At 45.7% G+C, this 19,006-nt stretch overlaps 1 protein-coding gene across 1 annotated transcript; it reads right to left on the bottom strand.

Annotated features, from left to right (window-relative positions):
- Nucleotides 1-2,787: 2,787 nt before the first annotated feature.
- LOC143305720 (uncharacterized) lies at nucleotides 2,788-18,852 on the bottom strand. The gene is made up of 3 exons (XM_076690412.1): nucleotides 18,359-18,852; nucleotides 13,101-13,195; nucleotides 2,788-3,711 (listed from the first exon to the last, which is right to left on the bottom strand). Exons 2-3 carry the CDS (start codon nucleotides 13,193-13,195, stop codon nucleotides 2,913-2,915), a joined length of 894 nt encoding a protein of 297 aa, XP_076546527.1. The 5' UTR covers nucleotides 18,359-18,852; the 3' UTR covers nucleotides 2,788-2,912.
- Between the last annotated feature and the right edge of the window lie 154 nt (nucleotides 18,853-19,006).

Raw genomic sequence — 19,006 nt, 5'->3', positions numbered from 1 at the left:
AACAAGGAGATAAAGGCTGTCTCTTCGTGTACGTATCAGTGGCTGTTGATCGCCGTCTGCTGACATCGCTTCGTGATCGTTAATTTAAGGATCTAGTATATGAAGCGACGTGCAAGAATTTCAATTCTTTCATCGTCTAATTAAAGTTAAAAGTTAAACTTTTATCGTGGATGACTAGTTTCACTGTGCTTCTACTGCGGGTGACCTCTACTACTGATTTCTACTGCATAGCGTTCGGGATAATCTTTTCAATTTCGACCGGTTTCATTGGTAAAACAGCCTGTAGAGACTGTAGAGACTGTAGAGTCTGAAGTAAAGGAATGGAAGGAACTCTATGGTGAAACGAGACACTACTGTCCCGTGCAGGGTGATTGGCCGATCTCTTCGCGGCGCGTTATCTGTTTCCTCGAATCTCGGAATCGAACCGTACGAAAGGAAGGAACACGCTGCCAGCTTGGCCACGACTGGCAACTTTAATTGGAGGTTCGGCAGCTAGGCTGAAAGAAACGGGAAACGTGCACGGAGTGAAGATGCCACTCGGTTTTCTCGACTGGCTCGATCAACGTTGCTGGACACACGTCGCGTCGCGCCGTTACCTTTGTCACCGACTCTCTATCCGATGCTACTCCGCATTAATGTCCGCCACGGTGTCACCGAGATTCTGCTAATTGGACGGTATAAGTAGAAGAGAAACACACGCGAATGGGACTCTGTACACAGTGTACAGTGAAACGACGTCACTGTAAAGGGGCGAATGTATTGTTATTTAAGAACAATTACTCCTCCAAATTAAGCGAACTAAAATGAAACATGATACTGAAAGTAGGAAAAGCGACTGTCGGTGAGAAGTTGAAAAGAAAGGAAGAATCTGTACGGTGCTGGAGAGGAAAGAGACGATGGCGTTCTGCCGATCGGATTAACGACGACGACCATCCACGTGGACAAGCGAGTCAACGGTCGTTAAATTTAATGGGCCCGCTCGTTAATTCCGTATATACCGACGGTTTCGCGTATGCAATAACGAATTACGCAAACGACTCGGTACGCCGTTGCTCGAGCGTACGCGAGCATTTTCATAATATTCCCTCCTCCCGGAACCGTCGTCAATTAACCAACGGTGCGTGCGTGCGTGCGTGCGTGCGTGCGTGCGTGCGTGCGTCCGGTTTGAAACTCCATCGACCGGACCAGTCGAATTTCGACGACGGGGGATTAATTTTGACGTGGTGAGTCGTTTACGATAACGCTCGTTACCGATACCACGCTTATCCAGAGGAAAAGAGATACCGCGACTCTGCCGAATTACGAGAGACTCGTTCAAGATGTATCGTTGGCATCGTCGTGGACAACGCGAAATACCCCAGGTGATAATGTAAATAAGGGGACCAGGAGCAATTTGCGACTCGAGCACGCGTGTAATTTAATTGTTACATTATGCGACCTATAAAGATATTATTCATGAAACCTGATATCGTCCCGAGACGCTTCTTCGATGGGAACATGGACATATCGTCGCGCGCATTCTGTTAATATTTTGAAGGAAATGGTCTATTGTTGTAGCTATGAATCCCATTCAGAGCAGGAAGGAAGAATGTCTGTTGCATCATTACCATCTTCTCCGACAATTACTTAACCCTTGCTCTTAGATCGAGACTCGACTCGCGCGCAACCAAGGTCATAGGTCATCGAATTATTGGCTGTCACGAGGCGTCCGAAACGACGCGATTTCGTCACCGGCGACGATTTAACCGAGCGGATTCAAGTGCCTACCAGCTGCTGCCATGCCGGGATATCGTAGAACGGATCGCGAGTCGTTCGACGATTTAAGGAGAGTCTTTGTCGAGTCGTGACGACGATCGGTTCGATCCCATTGCTTGCGACACCCGTTGAGAAAGCAAAAATACGACCGGCTTGTTCCGTTAATCGAGTCTTAACGATCTTCGACCGTGTTTCGATATCTCCGACAGGATTTGAACCGGCCGGATCTTAAATTTCAGCTACTTGAAAATTCACTGAATTTCGAAGATTACTACTGAAATAACCACGGCAAGTACGAAAGTACTTTTTATCGTTGCAAGGGGTGGTTATGATTTTACATCGATTTCTTGTTACCTACTAATATACGAAGCACGTTGTTACGGCTAGAAATATATACGGTATCAACAGCAATTACGTATGCAGAAATTAATTACGTTCAGAGGAAACCGTACGAGAAAATTAATTACACGTTCGATATCGTAGTCGATATTAGGTTACCAATGAAAAATATAGTACCTATAAGATATTAACCGTTTCGTTACTAAAGATTCAAACGGGAAATGCGATTCGTAAAATAACGACAACAAGTAGACGTTCAACTAGTAGGTAATGTTCGAAATCGGGGGTGAAAATAAAATTTTCGCTCTTCTAACGGGAGCAAAACGTAGAGCAGATCTTGGCTAGTTCAGGAGAGTGGTTCTCTTTTCCCATCCAACGCAAGCAACGTTTGCCCTCTCCCCGTCCCGATCGGGGGCAACCCTCGTTACGGGTCTCGGCTAGCCGTAATCAATTTCACGCATTGATTAATACGAAGTAAATGAATACCTGGGAATCGTTGCAGGGCTTTCGATGGCGCGAGCGAGCTAGCGGACGACGAGAGTGAGAGATGATTTATCCGGCGTGGGTCGAGGGCTGCCCGCCACGCGTAATTATCATACGACAGCCGATTAAAATTGCGGCCGTGCTCGCGCTCAACATCAATTTCAGCTAATTACATGCATTTTCATGTCTGCGCATGGAAAAATCGGCCGCTACGTGACGCACACCGATCAGATTCAACCCTTTGCTGCGCGAGAACTCTCGATTATTCCCTGCCGCAACTGATCGATCAGTGTTTCCCAACCTTATTCTAAACATAATAAAAATGAACGTTTCACTCACCGGTACGTTGTACAGGTCGCACGTCCGTCTCCCATAGGCAGCTTCTCCACTCGTTTTGCGTTCCTCAGTTCAAGATTTCGAAGCTTCCTCCGGAAACAGTCGTGCCTCGCTCGAATCCACGGAACGCTCGCGGAGCTCCTTGGAAAGCTACATCGTTTTCGAACCTTTCCTTCGATATTCTTCATAAACATAACTGAACCACCTTTCTTCTCTTCTGAAAGAAGCTTTTCAACTCCATCGATCTTCCCTTGGTCATTCAATCCTCCAACTTTCGTTTCCCTTTTTCTTGAATCTACAATTTCTTTACTAGATTTATCTTTCTGCAGAGCTGCATTTTCGAAAGTTCGATCTTTGCCAGAAACGCATATGCTTGAAGCAGAACACTTTCTTCCTTCAACCAAAAAGTTAGTCGCAGTGGAGAAGATGTCCTTTTCCGAATTTGATAAAGAGGATTTCGATAATTTCAATCTTGGCACCGTTATCTGACTTCCAGAAACGGTGTCACAATCTTCGTCCAATGTTTTACTTAAATTTTCAGTGTTGCTCAAGTTGGAATCACTTTTTTCGGTCTCGTCGTCAGTTCTTAAGGACCTTTCGCTTCTAAAGTCGGAAACAGCTTCTTTGTCTCGTTCAGGGTTCAATATACTCGAGGATTTTCGAAGACTGACCTCGTGTATATTGTCAGCAAGGTTTTGCAATTCTGCAACGCGTTTTTCCAAAACGGCGATTCGACGATCACGCGCTTTCAATAGATAAAGAGCCTTCTGTGCTCGCTGCTCCTCGTCCAACGCGTTCCTGAAACAATATTTAACGTGTTAAACTTCTTCTTACATACTACGAACGACAAACATTTTAAGCACAATAGACAGAAGTCGTTCGAAAAGAACGCAGAGTTAACGGTCAAGATTAAAGGATAGTAGAGGGGTGGTTTTTACAAAGAACAACGTCAATTAATATCCTAAGAAGCCATTATTAACGTCCGTGGAAAGCGTCTGCGATGCGGCGAGTTCCCGACGACTTAAAGTGCTTAAGGAAACCGAAATAAATTACGCCACGGAGAGAGGTGCATATTTAATTCGAGCAATTAATGCCGTCTTGTAAAACACGCCGCTGGGGTGGCTGTTGCCTGTAGTCCTCCCTCTTTCCTGGCAGTAATGAGCCCGATAAATCAACTAGCTCTGCACTCGAAACTTCGCGGATAACTTTGGGCTCCTGCAGTTTCTTCTTGGCTACCAAACGTTTGTCCTACGCTTACTTCGCGTCATTGATAAATTCGAAAGAAACCCTTTTCTTTTTTTGGAAAACTTAATTAATCAATTTTAAAAATCGATGATAAAACAAAGATAAAATTGAATTGAGCAAAGAATAATTTTCTAATCGAGTACAGAAATCAGTAAATCAGCCCAACCGAAAGACGGTATCGCGCGAATTTCACTGGGTATCTAATCCTCGTTGGCCACCCTCGGAACTCTGGCGATTAATTAGGCATAAAAATCTGGTCGTTTGCGAGAAAAAAAATGCCACAGATTGCCCTACTTAATCCTCGTACAACCGCCTTCTGCGCTGGGGATGACGCCTCCTGACGTTCCGCTGGAAATTCATTAAAGCGATATCCCATTTATTCCAAACGACCCTCGAGTCCTGGCCAAATGAAATAAGAGCCGCGTAATCCGCTAATCAATCCGTCGTCACCCCTCCAAATTGTTTCATTTTCCTTTTTCCTTTTTCCTTTTTCCTTTTTCCTTTTTCATTCTCCGCTGGCTCGCAGAAGAAGGAAAGGAAAATTTGAAATTCATGGCAAGAGGAAGAAATAATCAAAATGAAATCCTATCAAACTATAATGCTTTGTTGCATTAAACCAGCTGATTTAAGCAAAGTATGAATTATCCGAAAGACGTGCAACGAGGGGAGGACGCGTTGGTCCGGCGCAAAAGGAAGCTGTTTCCTTGTAGGTACGAGCTCGTAATATGGCTTATTAAAATTACACAGGGAACAGAGTGGAGGGTTTGGGTGCCGACCACATCCCGTCTAGGGACAGACCGCGACAGCTCGTGTCCAGGAGGGTAAGCGAGGAGTTCCAAGTCCATTCCACGGGGTTGTTGCTTTATACACGACCAACTCGACCAGCCGAGATCGGGATTGCTCTTCCTCGACCACCAGCCATCTCGCCCTTCCGGATTAATGTTATCGCTTCGACTGCTTGACCTCGCCGACTCTTACAGCCAACGACTGTCATCAGTTCACCTCTAACTACGACCTTGCTAAGATTCTGATTTCACCCTTTACATCCTATCGCTATCGCTAAGCTTAAAGTGTTAATCGTGAACGGTAATACCGGAAGAAAAATCATCGTATCCGCGATACCCACGCGTACGATTGCTACGCCGATATTAATTACGATAATTGCTATCGAGATGATGAACGATGTCTATTGAACCGGTCACCATCCTGTTCTCGTGACAACGATCTTGTGGTCGTTCTGTAATTAAAGTTGGCTAATGAAGCATCCGCGAGGCTGATCGTCGATCCAGAGTTTTACTTTGCTGATTTTAATACGTCCTTCAGTTACTTCGATTATCGTGCCGAGTTGCCCTTTGCTTATTTATCGCCGATGCTGGTTAATTGCGACGTCGAATGACGCGGTTACCTTCTTATTTCGTCCAAGTATTAATTAAAAGAGAAATCCAAAAGAAGATCATCGAGATATTCCAGAATCATTGTAGCAGAACGACGAATTAACGCGCGATTATGTTCGGTGTATTATACCGTGTTGAATGAAAAGTCGTGCGCGATATTCCCCACGCGAGGCCACGACTCTTCGGGTCGATTTATCGTTTAAAGCTTGCCCTGTGCCGTAGGCGGCTTTAGCAGTTCAAGTTAATTTCGGAAACAATGTGTGTCATTGCCAGAAATCTTCTCTCGCGGCGAAGGGGTTAAAATTCTAACGATAAGTTAACTTCGTATGGGTGTAACGGCATGAGTGCACAAGTTCGAGTCGATGAGGAAGAAAAGCGTGTCGAAAAACGGTCGTTCCATTACACGGCGCGGCGGTCACCGTAACCGGTGGACTCGAGCGACCGATACAAGAACGAAATCGTCGTGGTTCGCCGTGAATCGGCTAATCTTCCGATTCACACGAGGCAAGGACGTGGAACGGCCTCTTGAAAGCTGGCCACGACAGGGACTATCCTTCTTGCCACCGCCATCGTTACCATCGTTAAGCAAGTCCGAGCGAGAGAGCCTGCTCGGAAATCGTTTAGCGTAATTACGCCTCTTGTCACGGCCCTATGCTTCGTCCCTCTTCACCAACACAACGGACAAATAAAAATATAACCAGTTTTCTTTCTTTCTTTCTTTCTTTCTTTTTAATACAACCACTGGATGCTGTAAGCTATGGTATCGAGGTGATGGATACACGATGGATGACTACCTGGCATTCCTTCGCGACGACATTAACCCTTTCGGTACGATCATCGATTATACTGGTTGCTCGCTAAACTCTCATATACGATTGTTACTTTCCCTTGTACGACCGTTTAAAAATAGTAATTTCCTTTAGAAAAACATTCATATCCAAGCTGTGTTACATAGTAACTACCCCGAAGTTGATTGGCCTCCCGAAGAAACGTAAAGAATGTTCGGTGTATCAGAAGGAACATATTAAACGGACAGATCAGACAAGAGTTTCTTGATCCGAAGAGTATCATCGATCGACGCGTATTTCATCGGCAGTAATTACATAACGTCACCGGGATAGAAAGCGGAGGAAGCTCAGAGGCGAAGAAGAAAAAGAAGAAAGAGAAGATGAAGAAGGAGGAGAGGAGGTCGCGTCGACGCGTTCCTTTTACAGGCTGCTTCTTAACGATCTCTCGCGCGATACCGCCTAATGACTAGCGCGCGGCCATCTTCGTGTCCCGATACGGCATTCGAAGAAAAGCATCGGACCGGGTATCCGTCAGTTCTGTGTGCCAGAAATCGAGCTGCAAGTCACGCCGCGCCGCGCCGCGCCGCGCCGCACCGCCTCGAGAAGGGTGAGACGAGCTTCCGAGATCTCTGGGGCCAGCCATATCCACTCACCTCTTCTATCTCTTCGTCTTCTTCTCGCTTCGAGAGATCAACTCACGGTTCCTCTTTCTACAGCAGCGTTCCGTAAGCGGCGCTTCTTTTAGGCCATCACTACCGAACAAGCAGCTCGGGAATCCACCTTATTGACAGGTTCACGGCTCCCGAAGATATTCTTCTGCTATGGTATACGCGGCACGTATACCTTTCTTTCTTTCTCGTTGCTTCTTCGCTCTGCTACCTCTACCACCCTCGTTCGCTAGGCAAACTTGTCGTCATCCTCGAAATAGTTGGATGAAATGTTTCTCTGAGCGTCGAGATAAATGAATTTTTTGTAAAATCGACCAAGCTTTTCTCGGATGAATGAGAATAAATGATACCTTAGAGAGAAAGAAATCATCGTAAGACAGTAGGTACTTGAAGAATGGCAAAGAATCGATAGAGCATTGTACGTGACTGAAAGGGAAGGGAAGGGAAGGGAAGGGAAGGGAAGGAAGAAAACACCGTAAGAACGAGGGCGACAACATCTTGAGCAGAGGAAGAAGAAACAAGAGCGTACGGTTGGACCATTAACACCTCCCGGACAAATCACTCGATTTTCTCGGACGATTTTCCCGCAGCACGTCCGGCAAATAAGAAAACACGATGTATCACCCGTGGGACGAGGAGGCGTGAAGGGGGTGGAAGAAGAACGGTGGGGTGGTTTACTGGCAGGCCGGTAATGAGGAAACAGATGGCCTGCTACGGGACGAAGGACGCGAGAGGCGCAACGAGTAGACGCGCGTGTCCCGCAGGAAGAGGGGCTACCAGCTACGGAGTCGAGGAAGCTTGATGAAGTGCCGCCATTATCGGTACAGGACAAAACCCACTTCTGGCTGGACGTTCAGCGACTTTATTACCCGCGAACACATCGCATCGGTCCCACACTGGCACTCGGAACTGTCGTTCTTCGAGCTTAACGAGCTCACCGTTATCGGGATTCTTCTAGTTACTTGTTACGCCAACATCACCTACCGCTGTAATTTCTACTTCGTTCCGTTCAAGCCATTGCTTCGCTATATGCAGTTAGAAAGACCCGCGTGTACGCTTGTTCTTGCTGCTTAATAATTGTGCGTTCAACTTGTTGCTATTCGCGTTAATTAGTCACGCAATATTAATCAGCCGTGCGTCGCGTTGGCGAGAAAGCTGGTAGCTTCTTTTAATGGCGCAGGAACGCTCGCACAGCTTATCACTTGTTTTTAACAAATATTTCATTCTGCCGCATAGTTACGTAACAAGCGTTTCATCCTACCGGTTCAGGATTAATCATCTGAATCTTCCTATAAATCCTCCTTTTTGTCATGAGAAAACGTTGCTGGTACTTAACATTCATAAAGGATCCATTAAAGGTACCGGCTTAGGTAGTTAATCAACAGCTTTGCTTTCCGCGTAATTTAATTACTGCAAACAGTTCAACGTCCAAATTAACCCTTGTACGTACCATTCATTTTCGACGATGGAAGTTTCAGTTAAATTCTGAATTTTATCGAAAAGCACGAAGGATTTTATTGAGCAATGGGAGCGATCAATATGATGATTCTAACGAAGAGGGTTCGCGAATTCTCAGGGCGGTGCATCAAGAAGGAAAGCAGCAGGAGTGCGTTAAGAAGGGAAACGAACTTCCGTTGTACTCGTCGAAATTTATTGCTCTATTCTACCTACTTCCACCACGGAGGTACGTCGACAGCAAGATAATTATGTAATCAGAATTGTATTCGAGTCGTTATATTGCTGTATAAGTAGGCCTTAATTTATGTATAATATTCCTTTTACGGTGTTTCTGAGCGATTTATCGGATATAAGGAAATAAACCGTTTCGTGGTGCGAAAATAAGAATCGAAGAAAAGGTAAATACCTGCGCCCTCGTTTCATCTCGAGCAATGGTTAATCGATTCGCAGGAGAAATCAACTCGAAACTCTGAACGGTGTACATACATATGTAGAGGGAATAATTGGCTGAACGATGTATCGTTTATCATAGAATCAGTCAGAACTCGCCAACTGGAATACAAAGGAAAATCGAACGTGTGCGCTGGTATTAGCTTCATTGTCTTCGAACGACGTTTCCATTCTTCCAAGCGTTTCCCACGTGTTGCGTTACACCCTGTATATAATATTATCGATGGATTTCACGGATCCCACGGACGTTCGTTCGAAGGCAGACGGAATAAAAGAAACGGATCGGACACCGTTAAGCCGTTAAGGGTTCAAATGTAGATCGGTCGATGATGTCGGTGCAACGTTCACCGTTATCCAACGAAATAAAAGAGAATCACCTGGTGATAGGGAGAAGAAGGAGGACAAACGAGAGGATTCTAAATTGGTTGGAAGGCGCGTGGCGCACATGGTCGTTCGTGCATAACCATCGCATCGGGGCAAAAAGTGTCCGCGATCTTGTTTCACTGTCCGCAAAGTGATCACTTCGCTTTACCCGATCTTCAGGTCCTTGCGGTCGATTCGCACGAAAACAATTTTCTTTCTAATGTCGCGACAATTTTACTTGTACGCAAATGTTTCGGATCCAACTTATTTCCAACGGAAGCAATTTATCCAGTCTAAGCTAGGTCCAGATACTCATGAAAGGAGTAACAACAAACGCGATCGTGGTATAGAAGGCACGAAAAAGCTTTATAAACGGTTTATGAGCGCAATAATCCGCTCGCGAGTAACACAATACAGGCTAATTATAGAGGACGAGGTCCAGGCTGGCCGACAGGCATTAACGTACCCGTTAAACTCACCGTCAACGACAGCCTGGGTGGCTTCCCTATTTTCGTCTTTTTTTCTTACTACTTTTTCTTTACCTCTCGCTCGCTCCGCTAGTTTCCCTCCCACTTTGCTAATGCGTCTCTGTTATTTCAGTCCTTATCCCTGACAGCTAGAGATGCCAGGCGACTTTTTCGATTCGTGTAAACCGATCTTAAATCATCGCGACATTCTTTTTTCTTTTACAGGAATTTGCAAGATAAATAAAGCGATTCTTCTCTATCCAATTCTTTGTTCTTTTCTTTATTATCCCACCCCTTTCTTCGAAGGCCCTACAATTGGAACTTGACCATTCCCTGATACAGCTTCGACGAAAGGTGAGTTCCGCAGCTGAAGAATTTAATTACCGTGTCACGAAATAATCACTAACCGCGTGCAAAGCAAGTGGCAATTACATATAATTGACACGTACAGGTAAACGGTAGTTGCAGCTGATTTCGTGACGTTACAAGTGAAAGAAGACTGCTCTGAAACATATGTCTGGGTCGGAACGTGCGTGTTCCAACACAATTTCTGACCAACTGTCCAACCGTAACGTGTTATTTCACCATAACTGTCGACTCTTCTTCAGCTCGTCGTCGGCGTCGGCGTCGGCGTCGGCGTCGGCGTCGCCGTCGTTGCTTCGACTTGTTCCTGAGGAGAAAAGCTGAAGACAAGCAACGGCGTTCTCGAGCCGAGAACGAATCGAATCGAATCGAATCGATTCGAAGGTTGCAACTCGTAGGAAGGAACGAACGAAAACGATTTGCGGTCGACATTACGTCTGAAATCGAGTTTTCCGCGGAACCACCTCCGTTCGACCGCAAATCGTTCGAATCTTTTCCTCTTTTTTTTATCAAACCGACATTAATATACTCGAAATAGCGAGCCACGATCGATACTGTAATCGTGTCTACCGCTATGTAAAGCGGCTTTATCCGGCCTTGTAAGCTCGTACTTGAGAAAGCTACGGGATAAATCTCATCGACGACACGTCGTTTTTCACCTTTTCAAGATTATCAGTCAACCGTATGCGCGCATTCTATCAACCGGCTAAGGACGTTTAACGAGAATGGTTGCAACTAATTTTCGAGAGACAAGAGAAAAAAACAAGGAGGATTCGCTCGAAGGACTTAATTATCGTCGTATGGTTCATGGTACTGGGAACACAGCTCGAGTTCCCCGTGAGAAGAGCGACCTTTCGCTCCATGTGCACACGGTGCCCCGGTGATTCAATTTGTTTTCCAGTTTTTCTACGCTTGGAACTCGTATTAACATTCGTCTGGAGGAGGACGGTATCAATTACAGTGACTGATCGACGGAGATTCGTCGAGAAGGAAAAATTCTTTCACCTCTGCTGCGTGTTCGTTGCTCGGTAATGCGAAAACAAGGTCAAACTGCTTGTGTATTTATGAATCGCGTTCTTTTTCTTATTAGGGGGTATTACGTAATCGTACGAAATAAGTAGAAAAATAATAGCGCGTATCACGCTTAAAGAAATTGTAAGTGAAGCATGCTAGGGGTAATCGTAGGAAAGTCGTACGTAAGTCGAAGGAAGAGCGATCCGATACGGAAGACAGGTCGGCTGTTCACCGGTTCAAGTACAAAAAGCGGCACCCTTGTCGTGGGTGACGGGGCGATTTCGTCGACCCTCGTTTTGTAAACTAGGCGCGAGGGAATTTCGAGCTAAAAAGCGGGTGATTAATGATCGTCGGTCTCTAAAAAGGTCGTCGCGTCCCATGGGTTGTCTCTCTTCCGCCCATGCTCGTAGCAGTCGCTCAGGACTGTGAGCCAGCCAGTAATTGATTCCGGATTACTTGTCGCCGACAAGAGGAACACGACCGTCACACTCTGATCTGTACATGTCCCGTCGACGGACAGGAATTATTCGATGAATCTCTCCGCGATACGCCCCTCGAATCTTTCTCTCTTGCTTCGCCGAGAATAGGATGGATGGATGGATGGATCAAGTTGCCACCTCTACTTTTATCATTTTACTCATCAAATTACTTAACCCTTTGACTATATATTTTTTATTCGATTTAAAGAATAATACGCGAAAGAATAAAATTGAAGAACATCAGGACGCAACGTTTCTCTACGAAGCCTCGATCATTCGATGCTGGAAGGCAATGAGTTAGCAACAAAATCCTGTTTCGATATTTTTAAGTCTCTCGGAATAAAGTCGACGCGGCGCGGCGCGGCGCGGCGCGGCGTGGCGGTCGTTCAATCATTCGTGGTGTCGCGCGACAAGAACCCTTTGACACGAGGAAGCTCATTACGATCGAATTCCTCCGCGAACGAACATGCAGAGATGAAAAAGAAAGTGTCCATCGCAGGTATGTATTTCCAGCGCGTTAGAGAGGGCCCGAGTGTCGGTCGCGTCACACTCGTGACAAATGAGACGTTGTCGTGCGTTTGTTCAAATTACTCCTGACTCCCGGACTCCCGGACTCCCGGACTCCCGACTCCCAGCATTCCGCGTGCACGCTCCTCGTCTGGCTCTCAACGAGCTTTGAAATATTACCCTCGTCACCTCTAAACCGTTTCCTGCGACGAGAATCGGCTACGAAAAACGCCTCGACGCGATCGTCTAACGGTTCATCCTTTTCCAACGACCGCCAAGCTTTTTGTCAACCTACAATGTACTTACGTTAAGCCACCAATCGTGAGTTTGCAGCCTTCAATTGTCCGGCTTCTTACCATCGCAATCTTCTATTTAAGTATGAAACGCGCTTTTTACCCTTTCTATGATTTCTTCGTGTTTCAGAGTTATGCGCCAAGCGTGACTGCTTTTTCCTCCGGCTGAACGATGCACATGCAGCGATGGACATTGCCAGTCCTTTCAGATTCGAACGTTTAATGCTTGTAACGGACACGTGTATGTATGTATGTACAGGACTGTATCGCAATACTTTGAAAGAATAGTTTCATCTTTCTATCTACAACTATTCGCGACTCGAAAACTTATCAAAACGGTCAATTTTTTCATTTCCATCGAGTTCACGAAGCAAATCCGAAACGGAGAAGCTCGTGTTGACTCGGTAGCGGGAAATCAAAGCATCCAGTTAGAATTTTTACTTTGAAATCGGGATGATAGCGGAGCGCGCGTACGCGTGCGATGGAAGCCAGATTGACCGGTGTTTGCGAAGAGCAAACGCAGCTAATTAAAATCCCCTGGCTTTCCTCGACGACCGGTAATCAACGAATGCCTTTAGGCTACGAGGATGGTCAACGATCCATGACCCTTCAACCCTCTTCGCCGCAGAAGAATCGACTAAACTCCCGCGATTCCATCGATTTCGACGTTTATATCATATTTTTTCTTTACTGCTTACCTTACGATGCAGCTTTCGATTTTCCTAGCGAGAGTTTTCGGAGAGCATTCCGTGGTTTTGCATCGTCGATCTTGTCGCGAATCGTTGGGCATCATCTGAAAAGAGAAATGTAGCGAGGATTTAATATTCCTGTTGCTTTTTCTGAGAATTTCCTAATCGTGTTTGACACGAGTGTCGCCCCGGTTCGTTCGTAAATTAGTTTCATGGAACGAGAGTGAAAAGAAGGTACATACGCGTTTCCGCCTTATTTTAGAGCAATGATAGCATATGGTTTCGGAAAGCCGAACACTCATCCACTTTCGTGTGATGTACGAGCGAAACTCACTTTTCCTACCGACATACCTTATGGTTCGGCCCTCTAAGCATATGGAATTTTAACTTTCGGGGCGTACTTCACTGACGGAGCAACGTTTCTCACCACCCTCGAAACTTGAAATTTAACTCCCGTTATCGTAAGATAGGTAATCCATTCATAATTCCCATAATACATTAATGGAGAACAGAAGGAAAGACTCTTCCACCATCAGGAGATTCCTCGCATAGATTAAATTCCAATGAAACGTTGTAGCAACCTCGAACAAGACAGCGATGATCCGAAACCTAGCACCCTAAAAATTTGTCCCTGTTCACAGTAGCTCGACAAGCATTCAGCCCTAGAGATAAGATCTGGCAGAAGCAACGATCCGGCTCGATTCATCCCTGAGGCGGTAGGAAAGAGTTAGTCGGTGCGGGGCTATTAATAATCGTCGCGTAGAAGGCGCGTGCTGGCTGAAGACGGTCGTGTGTCGCGTAACGGGTGGCAAGGAACGTTTGTTTGCTCCTGCTGGCCACCGGATTGACAAACAGACAACGAATCGACAACGATGAGTAAGAACAAGGTGGAGGACACGTTTTCACGCCGCGGCCGGTTCAAAATAGTACCTAACGATCCGAGAGATTTATCAGGACTTAATGGGCCGGGGGGCTCGTAAAAATGCCTGCAACCGAGACTTTGTCAACGACTTTGTCAAAGTTATATCAACAGAGGCACGCTGCCAACAGCTGCCGAGGCCTGCCACGTTATTTCGACGACTTGTTTATAGTCACGACATCGGGAGGGATGCTGGGAGGAGAACGATCTCGTTCGAGGAACGGCTTTTACTCCGTTTCCAGAACAATTTGTTTACACGTTCGTTTTCTCACAATCAGATAAAAGAAACTACGTTTATGAGCAAGCCGGATGAAAAAAAAAAAAAAAAAGAATACATCGAATTCATGGATTGTCGTTTAAAATCGCGACAGTCGAGCGATTAATCACGGTTCCGCGAGTCTCTAATGATTTTACGGTGTAATGTAATTTGGTTCCACGGACGAACGGTAAGCAAGCAGCAAGGCAGAGGGAAGTCTGAGACACGATCAGCTTATTCCACTCTGCTGGACGGCCAAGTAACACTGATGCGATTAAGCCCCTTTCGCAAATTATGCCATTACACATTAGATAAACGTCTGTTTGACTTTGCCTCTTGGCACTGTTCCTCCACTGATTCATCGACTTGAAATTTCCAACCATCAAAGAATCTTACGCGAACAACGATAAACGAGAAACGATAATTACTCTTTGCTTCTTTGGGGAGGATAACCCGTAAGAGTTTAATAAAAGTTGGGACGTTCGATCTTCGGAAAGTCGATTACTAGCGAACGTTCGTCACGATGTCTGGAGATGAAAACAGAGTCGTTTCGTTCATCTTCCCGTTAACGAGAAAACAATTCCGACGAATAACAGGAAAATCTCGATACAATCGTCCTTCTTTCAATAATGATTTTACTCTGCACACAGAAGAAGTAGTAAGGGTCGATTCGGATCGCGATCGCTTCAGAGACAAATCAAGGAGAAGCAAGAATCTTTGGAGAGGAAGGAGAGAAAGGAGAGAAAGGAGAAGGGTCGAAAGCGTCTCGGCAAGCTGACGGAGGCTCGAATGGGTGCAAGTCACCCCGCGATCATTCGGCGCACCGTTCCTTAGTTCCTCCGTTCCTCCGTTCCTCCGTTCCTCCGTTCACCGACACGCTGTTCGTAGTGACATCACAAAAAATCACGGTGCCGCTTTCCGGCCGGATATCTTTCAATTACCCGTTAATATGATAGGCGGCGGGCGTAGTTGCAAGTCACCGACACGTCGTTGCCCGCAGCACGCACGCACACACTTAGCCAGCCACCCGCGTGATTAATCGACGTCAACCGCAGACCATGCCACGATACGATACGAAACGAAACGCACAAGCTCCGCGGGCAGAATCGTCCGACGCTTGTTGACGCGTCGCGTCGTGTCGCGTCGATTCCTAAATTTACGCCGATAACAAGGCTCTTTTTCTTAACTAATTTTCATCGATAACACGTGCGAACGATGAAACAACCTCTGTATCGCTAAATACTCAAACTAATTCGAGAGAAACAAGAAAACAACGAGCTTTTCCCAGACGAGTGACAGCAAACCGGTGTCTTTTCCCATGATTCCTCGAGGGTGGTGGAAAACGATTTATGGGAGGACCGTGGTGTCGCTGTCGAGAAGCATCGAGGGTTCCTTAACTCGTACCTGAGGCGAAAGCACGATCTGGTAGATAAGGGACTCCAAGTAGATTGGAGCTGTTGTTTCTTTTCTTTTCTTTACTTTTCTTTGAAATTAAAGCTGATAAGAGGGAACAACGTGAGCGTGGTTTATCGAAGAAGAAACATTCGATTTTACTTGTAACAAGTATCAAACTCTTTTCACTTTCCTTCGAGGAGAAATCTTTTTAAGACACCACGACATCGTAAACAAAAGGTCTGTTCGCGTTATTATTAATAACGAGGCTGGAAGGCTAAAACGCTTTCAACGTTTAAGTTGGCTTCGGTTCGCGACGAGGCGGACGTCGTATGAAAACATTCTTCGTCGATTTACTTTCGGGAATTCACGCATAAACGTTGACGTATTTAAGGGAGGCTGTAAACCATCTATTTCGGTGTGTCGACGGGAATAATCGCAGCCACCGGCGTGGATTATCGGCTGCCTCGAGGATGGTCTAACAGTCTAACACGTTGCTACTACATACAATATCTCGGCGACCTTCGAAATAATTTTTTAACTACGAAGGAAATAATCGTTATAGGGTAGCCGAGTACCTACATACGTATATCGGAATTGCTATCGCAACGAGGAGGAGGGCTTGGTCGTCGGGTAGATTTGCTGGTTGAACGACGGTACGACAAGGAGTTATGATATCGGGACCGATCGCCGCGCCAAGTGAAAACACGCTGGCGTGAGTAATATACAACCATAGGGCGATCTTTTATAGTGCAGAGACTGCGAAGGGAATGATCCGCGGCCACGTCCGCAGATAGGATCGTTCTAACCCCGAGACGAGAAGAGAAAACGGAGAAGAAGAGGGGTCAAGGAGGAGCGAACCCGGAGCAGTCAGCGATTCTAGTCGTAAATAAAACCACGTCTGCTACCAATGCCAATCCTCGACCAAGCCCGCTAACTGTCGGCTAAACCTCAGCCTTTATGGGTTTCGTATGCACTTGAACATTACGATACCGAACGCTTTCGAATCGAATTAATTAACGATTACAGAAAACACTCGGAACTGCTATCTTTGTCACGAATGGAACAGACCTTCCTAATAAGTTGTTTCAAATAAACTCATTACCGTGTTCGTGTCCCACTTTCGCGCACGTAATCGCGGTAATAATCCTAAAAATCCAATCGAACGGTACCGTTCGATTCCGTTCGATTCCGTTCGATTCCGTTCGATTCCGATCGATCTTCAACACTTTGAAATCCGGAGAAAAATAAAAGTTTAATTAAATCTGCAAGAACGGTAGAGTAAAAAAAGGACGGGTTCTCGAGTGGACCGAGTGCTCTCGAAGCAGAAATCATCGTTGGCCGATCGTGCGAAACTCGTTACTCCGGCGGAGCCGTTAGTCTCGCGAATAAAGAAAGCAAGTTGTATCGAGGCCTGGACGTCCCGAGGAGCGAATCGCGAAACGATAACGTCACTGCTCTTGATTTCCACGCGTAATCACGCCACCTTGGACAGTTCTAAATAGTTGGCGAGACCGCCAATCGCAATTTCATTCGCGTTAACTTCCTTTGCGCTCGCATCTATCCGGTTGCTTTATAAATTCCTTCCGCCTATACCTCGCGTCACGAAACTTCTAAGTCATTTGAAAAACGATCCGACATAATTCACTGCATCGAGTTTTTCCCTACAGATGAGTTTCACCGATTGAGGACAGGATTAATGAAAAATACCGAATCTTTCCAGTAAGAAAACTGGTTTCTCTTCCGAGCTGCGCTTTAATCGTTAATGATGACCATAGACAAGCGGCAGTCGTTAACACGAGTTATTTTGTGAAAATAGTATCTTTAACCCTATTCGTTTCGGTTGCTAGCACGCCGAGTATATCTATCTTCTCGTAATATCATCGGTGTTTAAGTAAGAATCCCTGAAAAATAGCTTGACTCGCACGCCATTTCATTCGAAACTAATCCTTTTTTAACGACATGGAATACGAGCAATTATCGCGGTTTATGTTCACCGATAAACTTTAAGAATCAACCCGGAAGCGTTCGTGCTTGATTGCGTTTTCAAATTAATTAAGGGTAAAATTGTTACGATAGCACGGGTATATATATAGGAAAGGAAGAAAAATGGCGGAACCTATCCAGGAGAGGACGAGTTACGCTGGCACGAGAGCAATCAGAGACGGGGGTAATTTAGCATTATTGCGTTATTGACGTGTGTGGAAGTGGAGAGAGCTGGAACCAAAGAAGACCGATGAACCGTGGCACAGCGTTGCGTATACCGCGATTAGGACGGCCACGATTTGAATGATTAGATAGGGTGGACGATTCGGAAGATGCTTTTTGCCGTCGGTGAAATAACAGCCTCCGGGCAAAAGCAGGCGGACGCGGACGCGTTCGTGACCGGTAGACACGCATCTCTTCGCCAACAGGTCGATAGTTCGCACGAATAACACCGACACTACCGCTCTCCACGATCCCATGATGCCTACCTAAGTACACGTGTCCGCTTCCTCTCCCTTATCATCCCAACCCTACACCCTTGTCTTATACCACGATTCCCGACAGGTGTGTCGGCTTCGCCATTAATGCGCCATTCCAACGAACGCGAAACTCTTAAACCTTCGTTCGGATTATACACTCTGCGCATTCTCCGCGAATCGTGACAATAACTCGTTCGCGGCACATCATTTCTACATACATATAAAGAAGACTCACCGTAATTAATCCAGGCACGATTGGTGGGTCCAGATTTATTCACACACACGTAAATGCGTACATTGAATTTAGAACGCGATTCACAAACCGCGAACAAATAGACGCGACCGACGCGACGTTTATGCGATATGTTAACCTCGAACGAGGGTAACGCGGACTGAATCGTGAAGTTCACTTGACGATGTTGATGTTGATCTTGATCGAGGCGGTGAGTTTAATAACCTGTATTCTGTATTCTGTGTCCTTTGCGATACACCGATATGATATGATATGATATGATATTGTCACTGAACGAGACACGAAATGGAACTGATACTGATACGTCCGATCTCGATACGATTTGACACGAACCTGAACTTGAAGCGGTTCACGGTAACAGTGCTACCAATTTGCGTAATACCAACGTAACGTTAATACCATCCTTAAATTTTTCAAAGAAAGACAATATACTGAAATTTAATTGTGTTTTCCTTTTTCTGTTACATTCCATTGCATTATTCGTTATTTTCTTCGGCAAAATTTTCTTGCTCGTTCGTACGCGATTTTGATTTTAAATTCAACTGAAAATTTTTCATTTCTTCCGCTCGGAGATACGCGTAATTCTTCGATTCATAGATTTTTTCAATCTCGTCTTTGCTTACCGCTGCA

This window comes from Osmia lignaria, chromosome 10 (genome assembly GCF_051020975.1).
Source record: "Osmia lignaria lignaria isolate PbOS001 chromosome 10, iyOsmLign1, whole genome shotgun sequence".
Taxonomy (NCBI): Eukaryota; Metazoa; Arthropoda; class Insecta; order Hymenoptera; family Megachilidae; genus Osmia; species Osmia lignaria.
This window is presented reverse-complemented; position numbering and strand designations above follow the sequence as displayed.

Bases quoted from the DNA above. Each gene is read 5' to 3' on its own strand.
- LOC143305720 (XM_076690412.1), bottom strand. From the start codon at position 13,195: ATGATGCCCAACGATTCGCGACAAGATCGACGATGCAAAACCACGGAA. The intron at 3,712-13,100 runs GTAAGCAGTAAA...ATATTGTTTCAG, and splicing joins ATCGAAAGCTGCATCGTAAG to GAACGCGTTGGACGAGGAGC.